We start from the raw sequence: 17,592 nt of genomic DNA on the forward strand, positions 1-17,592 counted from the left end.
GCTGCGCCTTGAGATCCTGTCCATGAAGATCACAAACAGGATTATATTAAAGTTTTATTTTCTTTTGAGGATCTAGATCAGACTGTTTTTGGATTTGAATGTTTGTCTTTAAGAAATGCATTAACAATATTTATATTCTCCTAGTGTCCTCTTCAGGATGAACTTAATGAACTCAGTGAGTGTAATCAGTGGAGCAGAGCTGCCTGAGAGGAAACCAACCTTCAGGCTATGCTGGACCGCATTTTTTACCTATTCATAGAGGGTCAGCAGCAGAGACGCTTTATACTTGCAGTAAATACCTTAGATGACTCATTTGAAGATAAACTAGACCAGTAAGATATGTAGACTAGATACCATTGTATGACTAAAATGCACCTTGAGTGGGTGGGAGGGATGGAAAGGGTTCACTATAGCTTTTTCCTCTCTCCACCCTTTGTCTTTTTTCCCCAGAAACATAACTCCACCAGAAAAACTGGTTCGTCTGCCCTGACCGCTTAGGTTTAAGTTCCGCTGTAAGAGCAGGTCATACCTCCAACAAATGTTTGCTTAGACCAAAAATTGAATCTTAATGTTTTTCCTGTCAGGTTGTTCTGTCACTTTCACTACTTTCGCTTTAGTTTTATTTAACTCAAGTTTGCTGCTTCAAACTCTTTTGTAGCAGACTTTGTTCAGACAAGCCCACACAAACAGGCAGAGCTAATGCTCTTGTCTTATCAGTCTTTGATGTGTGGAAGAATAAAAACGGCTATCTGGAGAAGTTGGAGGTGTAAGATCAGTCTGTGGCAGCTTAGCCTACCTGCTCAATGATTGCTCTGTAGGTTTTCTACCATTTACCCTGCCGTCTTCCTTCCTTTTTTTTTGTTAGATTGTTCTACTCCACTGATCCACAAAGAGCAAGTTTGTTTTCTCTCACAAAGAGTCAGGGTCAGTTACAGAACAGGGTGCAGATTCGCTGTCTCGCTCAAACTCTTCATCAGGGCGGATGTTCGCTGGCTCAGGGGAGTTGTATTTGGGCCTTCCAGTCAGAGGTGAATGTCTTGTCTGGTGGCAGAGGAAGCATCTATTTTTTTTTAACCAAACAAAGTGAGGAAACATAGCTATAGCTCCTCTAAACAATACAACAGGATAGGCTGCTGCACTTCCTCTATAGAGTATAGTAAGGATTGTCTCACCACATGGGATCTGTATGACAGATGCTGACATGAAAACATCGTGGTAATTAATGATTAAAATTATGATGATGATGTTTATAATTGCCATGGATTAATGTGGGAGTGATCTGGCACAGCTGCATACACAAGTGATAAACATCAAGAAGATTTTAATTGTCATATAGTGTATAGGGCTGGGAAATACAGTATATGAACATTAAATTGATATTGTGATATGATGCTGGATGTTGACTGAGATTTTTCTATTATTCTTCGCCCTTATCCACTTAGTCATTATAACATCTAGGCAGAGGACGATACGAACATTTGAAGGCATGGTTATCCTGGCCAAAATAATTTTAATTCACAATATTATCCTAATAATTATCAAAATGTCTCTCAGATACCATAGGAAACAAATCATTTTTTAGTAAATGTTAAAAAGACAGAAAAAAGCAATGAAATATTCTTAAAAAGCCAATCTTTTGAACTTCTTGATATGAAATATGCCAACCTTGATTAAGATTTTTTTTTGCATTTTTTGAGGTTGGTGTGTATGAGTCTCTTTTACTCTTCGCTGCTCAGCAGTCTGGCAGCATAAATGAGTGATATGCTAGCAGCTGGCACTCACCCAGACTGGCTCACACAAGGCAGAACAATACTGATCATTAAAGTTCACCACAAGGGTGCAACACTTTCGTACTACTGGCCGGTAACCTGCCTCTACACCAGATGGAAGCTTCTCTCAGGCATCATAGCAGCTAAGCTGAAGGGGCACACGAGTCGATACATTAGCAAAGCTCAGAAGGGCATAGGAAACAACACCAGAGGGTCAAAACACCAGCTACTGGTCGACACAGCAGTCATCCAAGACTCTATGGTTTAGCAGGTCAACCTGAGCACCACCTTTATTGACTACAAGAAAGCCTACAACTCAATGCCCCACACATGGATACTGGAGTGCCTGGCACTATATAAGACTAACAGCACACTGATAACATTCATCAAGAACTCAATGCAGCTGTGGAAAACAACACTGGAAGCAAACTCCAAGGCTATCGCACAAGTTAGTGCAGAATATACCAAGGTGATGTGCTGTCCCTGCTGCTGTCCCACATTGGCCTCGATCAGATCGTCTCCAAGAGTGGCTATGGATCGGATTCAGAAATTGAGCGACCATCAGCCATCTCCTGTACATGGATGACATCTAGCTGTATGCAAGGAGTGAACAAGACATCGACTCACTGATCCACCTCACCAGGTCCTACAGCGAGGACATCAGGATGTAATTTGGACTGGATAAGTGTGGCCGCATGGTGGCGAAGAGAGGAAAGGTGATCAGAACTGAGGGGCGCAGCTACTTGACGGAAGGATAGCAGACATACAGTACCTGGGTATCCCACAGGCCAGCCAGGCACCGTCATGAGGACACAAGGAGGTCAGCCACAGCCAAATACCTTCAGAGGGTAAAACAGGTGCTAAGAAGGCAGCTCAGCGGGAGGAATAAGAGCCGAGCCATGAACATGTACACATTGCCAGTCATCAGATACCCAGCTGGAATAGTGTGCTGGCCACAGGAGGAGATGGTGCCGCTGATGTCAAGACATAAAAACTCCTCACAACGCTTGGAGGGTTTGCACCCAAAGTCCAGCACCCTGAGATTCTACATACAGCGAAAAAAGGGAGGGTGAGGATTTGTGAGTGTCAGAACCACGAGTCAGAATGAAACAAGGAGCATCCAAGAATACAGCGGGAAGATGGCCCCCCAGGATGACCTGCTCTGAGAGTGCCTCAGGCAGCAGAAAACAGAGGGGGGTGAGAAGGAAGAGGAAATATCATGGAACACCAAACCCCTCCATGGGATGTACCATTGGCAGATAAAGGAAGTGGTTGACATCAAGAAATCCTACCCGTGGCTAGAAAAGGCTGGCCTGCAGGACAACACAGATGCCTTGATCATGGCAGCACAAGAACAGTCCCTGAGCACCAAATCCATAGAAGCAGGGGTCTACCATAGCAGACAAGACCCCAGTTCAGGCTGTGCATAGGCCTCTGAGACAGTCCAGCACATAGTGGCAGGATGTAAGATGAAAGCTGGGACAGCATACACCGAGAGACACAACCAAGTGGCTGGGATAGTGTACAGGAACACCTGTGATCAGAATGGAAGAGTCCCTTCGTGCCAATGGGACACACAACTGAATAACAGGGCTGAGATCCTGACACATATTAGATGATCTGTTGCAGGCTTCCCTCCCCTCAACATCATAGAAACAGAATTCCACAGTGCTGTCAACTGACCACAAGAACAAGCTGTGCAAAGGTTTGCTCTTTTGTACTTCATACTGTAGGTGTCATTTGTTTCATCCTGTACTTTACATACTCTATACATTTTATCACTTCAATACATTGTCATAGACTATCAAGGATGATTCACATATCGTTATGACCATTGTATAAATAATTTGGTTTCTTTTGGTCTCCTCTGGGCTTTCATATGAGTAGTAAACATGACAATTGCGTCCCCTAGCGGTCAAATAGGTGAAGTACCGGCTCCCAAGAGCCACGTGGTGGCACCATACATTCAGCATACAGCATGTCAGTCTGATCAGTCATTTACAGTAAGTACCAGTTAATCACATTAATCACAAAGCTGGCGTCTACTCTGGAGTTTCCGTGTCAATACTTCATCTGTGTCTTTTGTTAAAGAAATCTAAAGAGTGTCATTGCATGCGCGGATTTAATGAAAAAATTCTTTTGTCACACAGTATTTCGCAATCTCTATTTTTTAGTGATGCACGAAGTAACCACAGCTTCAAGTTGCACAACAGGGATTTTTATTGGAGCCAAAATGAAAAACTGTAAATCCTTTAAGTTAATGTGTTGACTTTCTCGAGGCATCTGCAAATGTCACTGCAAAACAAACAAAGGGATACTGTTTGAATACTATGACAAGAGCTAAGAGTTATAGTTTTGTATTTTTCTAGTAGTTTTTATTTTTATTTTTGTTTTAAATTCAATGTAGTTTCAGTTAGCTTCCAGAGTAGGTTTAGTCGTTTGTTTATTTTTTTTTTAGTTTTAATGATACTACTACTACTACTACTAATAATAATAATAATAACAATAATGATAATTCTTCTTCTTATTATTATTATATTTATTATTATTAAGTACACAATATTGTTAGTTTTGTTTTGTTTAAAGTCTAGTTTTTTATTTTTATTTCAGTAAACTAGTTTTTTTCTGTTTTTAGTTTTAATACTACTACTAATGATAATGATAATAATAATAATAATTGTTATTATTATTATTAGTAGTAGTAGTAGTAATAGTTGTTGTAGTAAATACACAATATTGTTTCAGTTTGTTTTGTTTTCTTTAATGTCTAGTTTTAATTTTTATTCCAGTTAACTAATTTATTTATTTATTTTCCCCCACATCTAGTTTTAATTTTCGGTCTAGTTTTAGTTAACTATAATAACATTAGAGGAGCTTAAGTTATCGGGCAGGGTGACGGTATTATTTTAGTTGATATTATGTGATTGTGAATAGTAAGTGATTATTGTATTTATATTTTATTTTATTTTATTTGTGTGTGTGTGTGTGTGTGTGTGTGCAAATGTGTGTGTGAAATCAGTTAAATGCCTATGATTTATTCATATATTCTTGAATCACTATTTATTGCTGCGGGGCTGTTGCAATTACTTTACAAAACACATGGTGGCGCACAACAGCAACGGGTCAACTCAGTATCAGTCAACATTAAGGCTTCATTTCAGCAGGTGTGCACTAAACTTGTAAGAATGTTTTAAAACCGACTTTTCTAAACCTACCTGGACAGGTGTACACACTTCATGGGGGAGGAACAACATAATATCATAGCTGATATTAAAGAGACACCAACACAATTATACTTTTCCTCATTGCGCAACTTTATTTTTCAGTAAATGTGTTGAATAAAAATGGGTCACATCAGCTGAAACCATAACCACGGCCCTTCAGTCGCCCAGTGCTGGAGGAGAGTTCCTGCCCTTTCCCTCTCACTTATGTTCACCTCCCTCTTCCTCCTCCTCCTCCTCCTCTCCATAGATACTCTGCAGCTCAGTCAGCAGCGCTTCAGACGCGCTCCCTGCCGCTCACACGAGTTTCAGGTTGATCAAACGCAAGTAACTCCGCGGCCACAACTTTAGTTTCACAAACTTGCTTCTGTTTCGATACAATGTTGGATTAAACCCACTAACCTTTTGTTCCGACCACAGAAGGTTTGTTTTACGACAGCGCAGGTACAATGACCGCATTCTGCAGCAGATCGACTGATTAGAGGTAAGTCGAGCCCAACATTTATAAAGCTCATTAGATCTACTGGAAAAACTATTTTCTTCGACAGGTCAGAGAGACTCTGTTTATCTGTGTTGTGCTGCAAATAACTGGAGCATGCCTGTTTATTTAGTGATGTTTGTAGGTGACATACACACAAACAGAATCGCAGAAAAGTTTGGACTTTAAGTGAAACGGGGGATTATAAACAACATATGGTCTGTAAACTCACAGTTACCGAGGACTATTGTGTCCCTTTTGGAATATTACAGTGATTGCTCACAGCTAACAATATCCTGTCAGCTTTGTGCTTGTATTAGGGGCATTTCACCACAGTGAACATACACAAAAGGATTATCAGCTGTCTTCACTGGCTTGGCCTCTATTATGCGCAATTCAACTTTTTTACGCATGTGTTTAAGTTTAGCTGCCAGTGTCTGCACTGAACCCTTGTTAATGAGTAAACTTTGGGAATTTGGGCACTGCACTGAGCTCCTATTTTTTTTTGCCCTTCAGGGAGAGGTCAGTGTTTGCACTTTGACCTGTAGGTTTGGACATATAGAGAAGAGGACACGGACAATCTAGCACCATGGATATCGGCAACGATGTGGACCTGTCCAATAAAAACATCACCCCATTGTGGAAACGTCGCACGGACTCTTGTAAAAAGACCCAGGACTCAAGTAAATCCAAACCACGACCCCTCAGTTACCACTCAAATGGGGCCATGACGACGGACTTCCCTGTGGAGGACAACAAGTGTTCTTTCACCTTGAGCCAACCTGCCGAGAGGCTGGTGGTCGCACCCCCCAGTTGGGGCAAGAGCACTGTGGTGTTGAAGCACGTTCTGCACAAACCTGCCAAGAAAACCAGAGTTGTTCGAAGCATCAGCATTGGGCACCTCTCCAACGGACTCTTCTCACTGTCCAAATTTAGGTCTGAGGACAGATCCACTTCACTGGACAATAGAGTGTGTAATGGAGACAGGAAAACCAGCAATGGAGTGACAGTGTGGCAGGAAAAGCATCTCCAAGACCCCCAGAAACACACGTCCAGCTCGTCCAGTTTGATCTCACAGAAGGACCAGATTGCGTATGGGAAGAGTTCACCCGACGGTGTTCTTCTTAATTCCTCCCCTGTCATGTGTCCACGCTCTCCCAACAACAACCACAAATACAACCACCATGAACTGTCCTCTGTTTCGTCTGCATCCAGTCCTTCGCCTCCAGCCCGGCGTACCCCTACCCCCTCCCACAGCTCCACCTCCAGCATCCCCTCCCTCTCATCCCTTACCTCCTCAGACCCCCCGACCCCACGCTCCCCATCGCCAGCAGACAGAGGACAAGTGCTCCATAGACCGTCCTCATTCTCGCCTGCCTCCTCTCAGGACACCAGACATGCTTCTTCCTCTTCTTCCCTCTCCTCCACCTCACCCTCTCCCTCCCTTTCCCCATCTATGCCTCCCTCTCCTTCCATCGTCCTCAGCACCCACAGCCCTGCTGCCCTGAAGATGGGCACCCAGCAGCTCATTCCCAAGGGTTTGGCATCGGATACTCGGCAGATCAAGGCGCCCGCCTCTGAGCCACAAGGCCATGGTCTGGCAGGGCTGCTGGGGTTGGATCATTCCAAGCGAGCGGTGAAAGCCCTTAGCATGGTAGAAACGGGAACCTACTTTTCTACAGGAGGGGTCCAAAGCGAAGCGACAGACGGGGAAAGTGAGAGCCCGGGGACACTAAGAAGGGGCCTGAGGAGTACGTCCTACAGGAGGGCTGTTGTAAGTGGAGTAGACTTAGAGGTCCCGTCGGTAGATCCTAAGGCCCATCGGTTGTCGCAGCCTGTCATCAAATGGCTGAATGAGGATAATCCAGATTCACCAGTGAGCCCTGCAAGTCCTGGCACTGTTAGCCTCACTAGCCCCGGAACAGCCAAGCCTGCGAGCCCTGGGACACCCAAACTCACAAACCCTGGGACACCCAAACTCACAAGCCCTGGGACCCCCAAACTCACAAGCCCTGGGACACCCAAACTCACAAGCCCTGGGACACCCAAACTTTCTAGTCCTGGGACACCCAAACTTTCTAGCCCTGGGACACCCAAACCTGTCAGCCCAAAGATTGCAAAGCCTGCCAGCCCTGGGACAGAAAATCCTACTGGCATTGGAAAAAACAAGGTGGGTGCACTCAAGAAACAAACACTGGTGCTCTTGAAGAAAAAAAAGGGTTGAAATCTACCAAAGTATGATAATAAATAAATAAAACTTTTAGGAGCAGGGACAATTTGGAGGTTACCTTTAAGTGAAGAACGTCAAGAATTTTAACTAATGTGTCAAGGTCTGAAGTTTGCTATTTTTTTCCATATTTGGGTTGACTTTCTGTACCTCATACAGAATATGCTGCTAACATACCCAACTGGCTCTATACAGTTTTAAAGAAAGAATTTCAGCATTCACCTGCACTACCTATCACTGCAGATGTACAGCCCTGTAAATACCCTGAGAACTTTTCCATTTAATATTTCCCTTTGCTGTAACAGATTGACATTTCTTCACTTAGTTAATCATAATCCACATGATGGGTTTATTTTTGATCGTGCACAAAGATTGCTTCAGTATGGAATATTCAGTATTTGGAGGGCAAAGTCCAAATTGTAAAGTGACAACACAGACTGAGTATTGTGGAACAAACTTAACAGCAGCAGCAGCAGCAGGGCAGACAAGGCCTTACAAGGAAACAATTAATGTGGTTGTTGGGAGACATGACGTAATGTGACACCATGCCCACACATACAAACTGACATACACAATGGCTCTGTAATTAGACAGGGGTCAATGAGGAGGTCACAAGAAAGGGCACAGGCAGGTCATGGACAGGTGACTGAGGTATACAAGCCTATTCCATTTAAAGTCTGTCGGTGCACGCTTTCTCAGTCCCTGTTTGTCCAGGTCATTACAGTTGTGATGCATTTTTTTCTCAGAGTCCAGATAAGAAGAAAGTTTTGACCACTCAGCGGACATTTGACAGTGAGGGTGAGAAACTCCCATCTGTTTTGTTTCTACCTCACATTTTCCTTCATTGTAATCCTTCAGTGTCTTTTCTTTTGGCCTTTCTGTCTTTTTCTCAAGAAAACAATATCTTCCTTTTTAAAAACTTCAACATGATGGATCTTCCTGTGAATTTCAGAGGAAGAACTGTACCAGAACTACCAGGAAAAGGCCTTACATAATGATTCGGATGAGGATGCCGATTCCAGAGAACCCAAACCCGATAACGGCATTGTGGTGCAGTACAGACCTATACGTACCTCCTGGAGCCAACTCAGTGTGGTTAGACATAACACGCACACACACACGCACATGCACACACACACACACACACACACACACACACACACACACACACAAACTCTAGCTACATCCAGTATACAGACAGACATACAGTATGCACACAGTGCCGTGGCTGTGCAGTCTTGGAATTCTAGTGCTCTGAAGAATGCTGTCATATCCAGTTTGGCCACAGTCCATACCCATCCTCCCACTGTTTCTGCCTTCCTCTGCCCCTGACTCTGTTTATAAGGGGGTGCAGGAGCATTTCTTCTAAGACTCGGGTGGGCCGGGAGGCAGACAGTCAGCCAGACCCACAGGAAGTCTTGCAAGCACTGCTGGGCCTAATGCCAGTGTGTTGGCAAACTCTACATACTCGTCAGACTGCAAATATGCTTAAAATGTTGCCTCTACAGAGAAGTGCGGTGGCTCTTCATTACATAATATAGTTAGGGATTGGAATGGATGGATAGAGGAATAGAGAGGAGGGGAATGGGCTAATTTAGTTTTCTACTTAGGCATTCCCATCTGTTTGTTTACTTGTTGAGGAGGGAAAGTGCCGGAGCAAAAACAGGCGAGGGCATAGATGGAGGCAATTAGGATTAGTTCTGAAATTGCTGAGCTGAGAATGGTATGCACTCAGACTCGAATAAATGGGAAATTGGATTCAAAGTAGAGAACATTGCAAAAATGTCTTGGGTCTTTTTTATTCTTGTGTTAGCCAGGAAGACACAGAGGTGAATTGAGCTGAGTCCAACATTACCGTGCTGACCAGGACTTTCTTTTTCCATCACAGCTGCTTTACAGCTGTAGATCTGTGAATGTGTCTGGCCAGATGCGTCATGTAACACTTCTGGATTCTTCCTCAACCTTTGCATTTTGTAGGAAATACATGACACTTTCATTGTCCTGGTATGTCAGGAAATAAGTTTATTTCCTGAAGCCAAGAAACAGATAAAAATGTCGTCATCGTTTAAGTCTTGTCTTCCCAAAAAGTTCCTCTCTGTCCTCCCCGGTATCTCTCGCCATTCAGGGTTTGATAATATGTCACATCCCAGAATTTTTTCATTTCCAGGAATAACCACCTGTAGTTTCGAAGGGTGGAGCTTCCCTAGAGCTACGTTGTCTCTGGCACTAAAGCTGCCTGAAACTTGTTTGTTTTGTCTGCTTCAAGAAAGGAAATATTGATTCAAGCTTAAAAAAAGCTGTGAGTAATTAGCTTTTGGTTAATGAGACCTACCTGGTTGTGTTTCAGTTACAAATACATCATTTCCAATTGTTTTTAATATAAGTCAAGTTCATCTCTCAAACTAGGCACATAACTCTCACTATCACCTTTATCAGCCTTGGTGTCAGCAGGTGTAGTGTTGATTCTTTGAAATGTCTTCATAAATTGCCTGGTTGCAACATGAATCTTCCAGTTTCTGTTGCACTTACTCTTCGGCCAAAATAGAAATCACACAGCATGTTTTGTGTGTATTCCATCCACAAGAATCTATTTTGCATGTTGTGGCATTTGCTTTTTTGATTGTTGTGGTCTTGTTGTTTTGCACTTTAAAACGAAGCTGTTGGTGTGCGAGTGAGTAAGAACTTCCACCTACCCTGAGGACATCAGCTACATCAGTAGGCAGTCTTTCAGTGTGGGCCAGGACACATTAGTGTACACATTGCTGAAAGAATGTGGCCAAATGCGACCCACACCACCTCCGAGTTTGATCTGAGCGATCACATCTCAAGACACATTGAGGACGTGTTGTGTGCATTCACATCTGTACCCAGAGCTGTGCACTTGTGATCCTATCACCTAGGACGCGTGTTCATACCAGGTTGAAACTGGACAAAGTTCAGTTGGCATCATGACAGGCACCAAACCCTTACAACTCTAAAATGATAGCTGGTTTTACTGATATGGTGTTGAGGGTTTGGCAGAAGGGAAAACAAGAGCAAGAGAAATAATAAAACTGATGTATGTGTGAAAGGAGTACACAGAAAGAACAACAAGAGATGTTTGGTATGCTGCAGGTTGTTTGTTCTCAGTGTTTGCTTAAGGCTGCAGGGCAGATACTAGAGAGAAGGAAGGCTCCTCCAGGAGCAGTATCACTTCCTTGTGTCTTTACACCGAAACAGGATGAGATGCTAGAGGAAGTAAGGAAAGACGGTCTCTGTGGATTTGTGCCTGCATGTGTGATCTGGTAAAACATACTGTGAATGTGCCCAAGGTTATATTGGATATATTTGGTGGAACAGGAGATGGAGGCATGCTTTTATTCAACCTTACCTTCAGTTTGTCAGAGCCACAGGCTGATTAATTCAATTGCTCTCCACACCCAGTTCATTCCAAAAGACTGCTTACTGTTTCAATCTTACTCAAATATCTCTGGACCACATCTCGCCAGCCACATACCAACACGCACATACTTTGCTTTTGCTTATGTAGGGCCTATGCTTCCTGAAAAATGATATTTTACCTTTAGAGTTTTTTGGTTACAACAAATTCCCTTTTTCTACACTCACCCTGCGCCTCTTTACTTAGTGAAGATCTTTCTTCTTTCCCATTTCCTACAGTAAGTTAATTGGCCCTCAATTCAGTGTGGTATGCAAAGTGCTCCTTTCTTTGTGTGTGAGGACAGCAGTGGCACACAAGCACACACCCGTGCTACAAATTCAAAGGGCTCCTGACCTGAAAAAACCCCAGAGTCATCAAACAAGTGTGACTTTGTGTTTGAAATCTTTTCATAGTTTTAAAATCATCCCTCTTATTTTTTTTTCCTCATTTTGTTTTCTATTCAGGTAAAGAAAAGCGGTCTGTCTGAGAGGATGAGTCAGGAAGAACGCAAAAGACAAGAGGTAGGAATCATACTTTTGTTTGTTTGGTTCAGAGTGAAAATAATCCAATTTTAGGCTGCGGGCACGCTAACCCAAGAGTTACTAGGGGTTTACAAGCACTGACTGGAGTATTGCTGTCCATTTGGTCTCTGTAAACTCTACTAGACCGATAAAAAAGCCATTAAAGGAGCACAGCCGGACGTATGGATCATGGACTATTATATCTTTAAAGCAGATGCTTTGTAAAGGGGCGGAGAAGGACACGTTCCAATAAATATTAAGTTAAGACAACCTGATGAGCAGAAGCATCAAAGTAATTGACAGAAGTGCTTAGATGTGCGTGGTATTGTTTAATAGCATTCCAAACGTGATTGTAGAGCACAGGTATGTCAAGCACGTTCATGAGAGAGCCCATCTCATAGAGAAGCGAGTGAGTCAGGAAATATATCAACTGACTATTGTGAAACAAAAAAACCCAAAACAAACAGGAGTGGGAGTAATCCCTCTCTTTTCAGTCTCTCACTCTGTCCTCCTTCTTCTGCCCCTCAACAGGCCATTTTTGAGGTGATCTCGTCGGAGCACTCTTACCTCCACAGTCTAGAGATCCTTATCCGAATGTTCAAGAACTCTGCAGAGCTCAGCGAGGCCATGACCAAGACTGAACACCACCACCTCTTCTCCAACATCACCGACGTCTGTGAGGCTAGCAAGAAGTAAGTGCGCAGTTGTGTTTTAAGAGTTATTATCAGACGTATATAGCTGTGTGTTTTCTTGTTTGGTGTATATTTATAGAACTGTCTCGGTGTCAAGGACTTACAAAAAGTGCTGGTAATGACATATTGGTTGGTATTTTTAGGCTGCCCTTATATGTTCCGTAGAAGTCAATCAGAATTTGTGGATTCTGGTTTTGGCTAATGATCTAGACAATTTTCTTATTTAACAGCACTTTAAAGTTGGTAGACCGCACTCATTCTATGTAGGGCGTGTCTGTAAACACTATCCCAGCCTGACGCTCCAGCTTCAGAGTTGTTTTCATTGTGTAAGGGATTGTGGGTAGGCGGCACTGAGCTGTTTTCTGTATGTATGTGTGGTCAAATGCTGAGGGGCAATTTGAGTGACAGAACAAAAGAAGAATTAAGCTTTAATTATAGTGGCATTATCAACATGAGCATTCCTTGCTGTTTGAGAGAGCTGAAAAGCAGACTGGATACAATAAGCCAAAATTTGCTGCTATGAGCCCTCTGAGTTTACCCGTCCATCATGATTTATAGTGCATGCATGAGGAATGTTTAATGACATTCATGGCCAGGTAACCATGAACTTCTTCCAAGGATCCCATAAACTGATGGAAACACTCATGCATGAGAGGCCATGAAAGTTTAGACTGACTGTGCTGCCTCAGCAATTACTGGTTGTACAGGCCTCCATTATTTCTACAAATGATTGACAGAAGAATTTCTGAGCCCATGTGTTCTTTGTTAGGTTCGTATGTGTTGGTGATTTTAACTGTGGTATCATTTCTCATGTTGTTCTTTATGAGATTATTTCATTATGATAATGGCTTCTATTAGAGGTGGACTATATAGCGATGTATCGTGGCTTGTTCCTCATGGGATGTATAAGATGACTATATCGCAAACACTGAGTATGATTTGTCATGTCTTTTTGTTTTTAGACTTGCTTTGGTGCTTTGGTTCTTTCATTCTGTCGCAGACACAAAAAGAAAAGAAAAAAGACGCACAATCTTGATACCTCAAACACACTCCCCCACCCATCCACTTCACTAGTAGATAGTCTGTGAGCAGGAGAGGTGTGTGCTTTTGTATCTTCAGGACTCCAGACTGCGACCCTTTTGTTGGATTTTGCAACCATGGAGCACCAGTGCAACTGCTCACAGTGAATGAATCCCAAAGTTTGACGGCATGGCTTTAACAGTTTAACATTCTGCTAACTGCTACCATCTTACCGCTGACAGGAAGCTTCATATTTATAGCAGAAACATCAACACTTACAGCTCGAGACGAAAGCCTGAACTTTATTGTAACATTACTTTATTTAACTTTTATTATAACAGTACTTTGTTCAAATTTATTATAACGTTACTTTATGTAATTGTATTATAATAATACTTATTAAGTATTTTATTTAACTTTACTATAACAGCACTTTATTTAATGTAACTGTATTTAATGTAAATGTTATTTACTGTAACAGTAGTTTATTTAGTAGTTTAGTATTTTAGTAGTCTACAGTAGTTTAGAGGAGATTTTAAAATATCAACAGATACTACATCATGTATCACAATATAGTCTATAAATATTGCATTAGCATTTATAGGCCATATCGCCCAGCCCTAGCCTTAATTCATTATGATAACAGCCTCATGTGCTGGTATGAAGTCACATTCACCATGGCAGCAGTCAGTTTATTGGTGCAGTGATGTCGGTTTACAAGCCTGCTATAGGGACTTATGACTCCACAATTAGTCCAAGGTTTAAAGTCTTTTTACACTCTCCCTCCCATAGCCACACGTTTACTGAACCCACTCTGCCAAGAAGCTGTTACCAAGTTTTCAGGGTTATTCTTGATAATACGAATCAACAAATCTGAGCATGACTTGAAGTTAAGCTGAGGTTGTGAGTTTACCCAGAGCATTCACTGCCTCCTGTGTGCAACTGTTCATGACATTTGCTGAAGGATCCCATGTCAGGATTGCAGCCCCCTCCTCGGAGAAAGATTTCTTCGTTGCATACAGTCTACCAAACATGTACATTTGACTTATCCTTATTATCATAAAGGAAAAAAACACTTTTACAAATAATACTCCTCGTTGTCCACATGTGGGTTGACATGGACATTGTTTGTACATTTATTTACGCCTCATTCCTGCTCTGCATGAACGGTGCTATCTATAAATTCCTCAACAATTCCTTCCTGTGCTCAGACCTGCTGCAGCCCATTTCACTCCCCTCTCTCATTCCTGCACACAGACCCCACACAGTAATGCAATACTTTACCCTCCCTGCCTACTTAGACCTGCATAGCCCCAGGGAAGAGAGTGAAGGGCACGGAGACGGTGAGACAGCAGCTCTTAAGATATAAATTGGCCTGCAGCACTGGTTAAACAAGATGTTTTACTTGGAACAGATAGTCAGGCTTTAAGTTAAGAAAATAGTAGAAATCCACCTGCAGGCTCCAGTGTAGTGTGTGTGTGTCTGTGTGTGTGTGTGTGATAGTGAGTGGAAGGGCTGTTGAGTATTTTAAATGCAGATGTGTTACTGATTGTATTTCCCTTGCAGCCTTGGGATATGACATACCTCATTAATTACCATAACATACTTTATAATTGGAACAGCGTACTGTACAACGAAGGCAAACTGACACGGAAGCTGATAAACTTTCATTCCTCAGTACGCACTGGTAGAACAGCCTAATTTTGGGCATTTCATTTTTTTCCTCACCCTGACTCAACTCTCTTCCCTTGACCTCTTCCCTCATGACACCATGCTATTATTGGGGTCAGTGAGTTTTGCCCCAGGAGGGCGTGAGGCCTGAACTTGAGCAGCCTTGACCTGTTAAAGCTCTGAATACACCTTGAGGACATGGGCCAGCAAACAGGGCAGCATGTGTGTGTTTTCTGTTGGTCATGACCTCATTAGAAAGGCTATAGTTCAAAGAGTGCAGGGTCAACAGAGACACAAGGTTACATGGTCACAAGAAGCATTGTTTCCTGCAGATAGTCGTAGCACAGTGTGTATGTGGAGCAGGTAGGGATAGCGATGAGTGCAGATGAGCTCAGACTCAGTCCAACTGGTCAAGGTCAGCGTCCTGTCTGTGCGACAGCTTCCTGTTTGTCACCTTGGATCGTGCATCCAAAAACACTCATCCTCTTGAAGTGGACCATGTGGCGTGCCGTTAAACCGGCCATCTGGTGGAGCTCAGGAAGAGGAAAAGCCTCTGTGTTATGGTTAATGGTAGGTTATGTCTATTTTAAGAGGCGGGGAGTTCCTCTGTTGTGATCTTACAGCGGGTTTGGAAGAAAGGTGTTGGCAGTGCTTCCTGCCTTCCTGACTTTGTATCTGTCATTGTATCCTATATTTTTTTTCCAGTGTGGGATGAGTCATGATTCGATGCGTCTGACTCAAGCTGTTGCCATGTACGGTATGAAGCCCTGACATACTAACCCTGATTCATCCTGTGCTTAGGTTCTTTAAGGAACTGGAGGAAAGACACCAACAGAACATCGTAATCGGTGACATCAGCGACATCATGAACAAGCATGCACAGTCCAGCTTTGATCCTTACATCACGTACTGCTCCAATGAGGTCTATCAGCAGAGAACCCTGCAGAGGCTGGTGTGAGTGACCGAGCAGACACACAAACAGATGTTCATGTTGTATCTCTGTTGTATGATATCCAACATGACTGCTCTGACACTTTGACCTAGAGAGTTTGCTCGTCCTCCCGCTCATTCTTTTCCTCTTTCTCTCCATGTATAATCACTTACTCCTCTTTCTGAACACCCAATCTCCCTCCGTCCTCTCTTTCAGGTCAAAGAATCCAGTATTTAAGGAGGTGCTAAACAGGATAGAGAGCCACCCAGACTGCAGGAACCTCCCCATGATCTCCTTCCTCATCCTGCCCATGCAGAGGATCACTCGCCTGCCCCTGCTCATGGATGTGAGTGCATGCATGAAGCATGAGCTTTGGAATGACAAGACTTTGGCTCTTACACAACAGTTTGTTTACTCATACTGTCCGGGCTAATTCGACATGGGATGTGTTCTAACCCTCAGAAGATGTTTGTGTGACTTTACATCATCCCCTGATAACTCTTAACTGATGAACCTCTCCTTTTAATGTTTTTCCTTCTTCAGTTTTGTGCTTCCTTTGGCGCACGATATTCTGTCCCTACAGTACCTCCCTCTCTTCCTCCCCCTTGCCCTACTTTTATCCCCCTCTCTCCCGTTCTCCGTCATTGTTTCCCGCGGGACTCTGGGGTTTATGCTAGTACACTCAGAGGCTTTTGGATCCTGAGAAAGTTTGGTTTTAATTCATTGCTTCCCACAGCTTTCTTCATGCATGAATATTTTGTCAGGCTTTTGGTGGATTATGGTGTGCATGGTTGCAGTGAATTGTTGTGTGTTTTTGTGCATGAATGTTTTTTACATTATGAATTAGTGTCACTGGTTTGAGCCCTGACTATCTGTGTTGCAGACAATTTGTCAGAAGACACCTAAAGACTCGGCACAATATGAGGAGTGTAAGAAGGCTTTGCAAGCAGTCAGCAAGGTGCGTGGGTTTGTGGAGTCAACCACGAATATTAAACCAAGTCATTGTGGATTTTCTGTTTTTATATTTTCATGAATTTTGACCTGCATATCTAAACATATTATTTTGATACATCCTCCTGAGACTCTGTGTCCGCATATGAGGACATCACATTTTGGGTTTTCTTGACCTTATACTTCGTTCTACTTAACTCAGACGTGTTGTCCTCATTCGTGGACACTTTTTTGTGCCATTTAGTGGTAGCAGGAGCACAATTCACTAATCCATGTAAAATCAAGATGGCAGCCATCTCTGCAAAGTCAGGCTGCAGCCGATCCCGACACAAAACTGGACAAGGTCCAAAACCTGATACATTTATTTGTTTATTTGTGATTGATAACATTTGTAGTTTGATATGCCAACAATTTATTTTATCAGTTTTAGCAACAGTAACAATCCAAGACACTGTTAATTAGAAAGCACTCGTTTGAAGACATTGGGAGTTTATCATCAACTTGTTGATGGACAGTGGGACTTCATTATCTTTGACAATGTTTGTTTATTTATACTTATCAGGTCCAACTAATCCCACGTATCTAAGAGAATTTAAAAATGTGTACCAAACAAAAGTTCAGGTCTCAGGAGGATATGTTGCTATTGTGAAACTATGGCTCAAGAGTCTTGCCTTAGGGGGCTGTACACATGCT

At 42.7% G+C, this 17,592-nt stretch overlaps 1 protein-coding gene across 1 annotated transcript in view; it reads left to right on the top strand.

The window, feature by feature from the left end:
• Positions 1-5,240: 5,240 nt before the first annotated feature.
• Positions 5,241-17,592, top strand: part of LOC126404891 (rho guanine nucleotide exchange factor 26-like) — a 37,637-nt gene continuing 25,285 nt past the window's right edge. Inside the window, exons 1-9 of the mRNA XM_050068291.1 lie at positions 5,241-5,474; positions 5,985-7,638; positions 8,442-8,493; positions 8,648-8,790; positions 11,578-11,634; positions 12,166-12,326; positions 15,819-15,971; positions 16,165-16,294; positions 16,832-16,906. Coding sequence (XP_049924248.1) covers positions 6,058-7,638; positions 8,442-8,493; positions 8,648-8,790; positions 11,578-11,634; positions 12,166-12,326; positions 15,819-15,971; positions 16,165-16,294; positions 16,832-16,906 — 2,352 coding nt within the window. The 5' untranslated portion in view covers positions 5,241-5,474; positions 5,985-6,057. The remainder of the gene's footprint in view (positions 5,475-5,984; positions 7,639-8,441; positions 8,494-8,647; positions 8,791-11,577; positions 11,635-12,165; positions 12,327-15,818; positions 15,972-16,164; positions 16,295-16,831; positions 16,907-17,592) is intronic.

The sequence above is a fragment of the Epinephelus moara genome, chromosome 2, assembly GCF_006386435.1.
Source record: "Epinephelus moara isolate mb chromosome 2, YSFRI_EMoa_1.0, whole genome shotgun sequence".
Lineage (NCBI taxonomy): Eukaryota > Metazoa > Chordata > Actinopteri > Perciformes > Serranidae > Epinephelus > Epinephelus moara.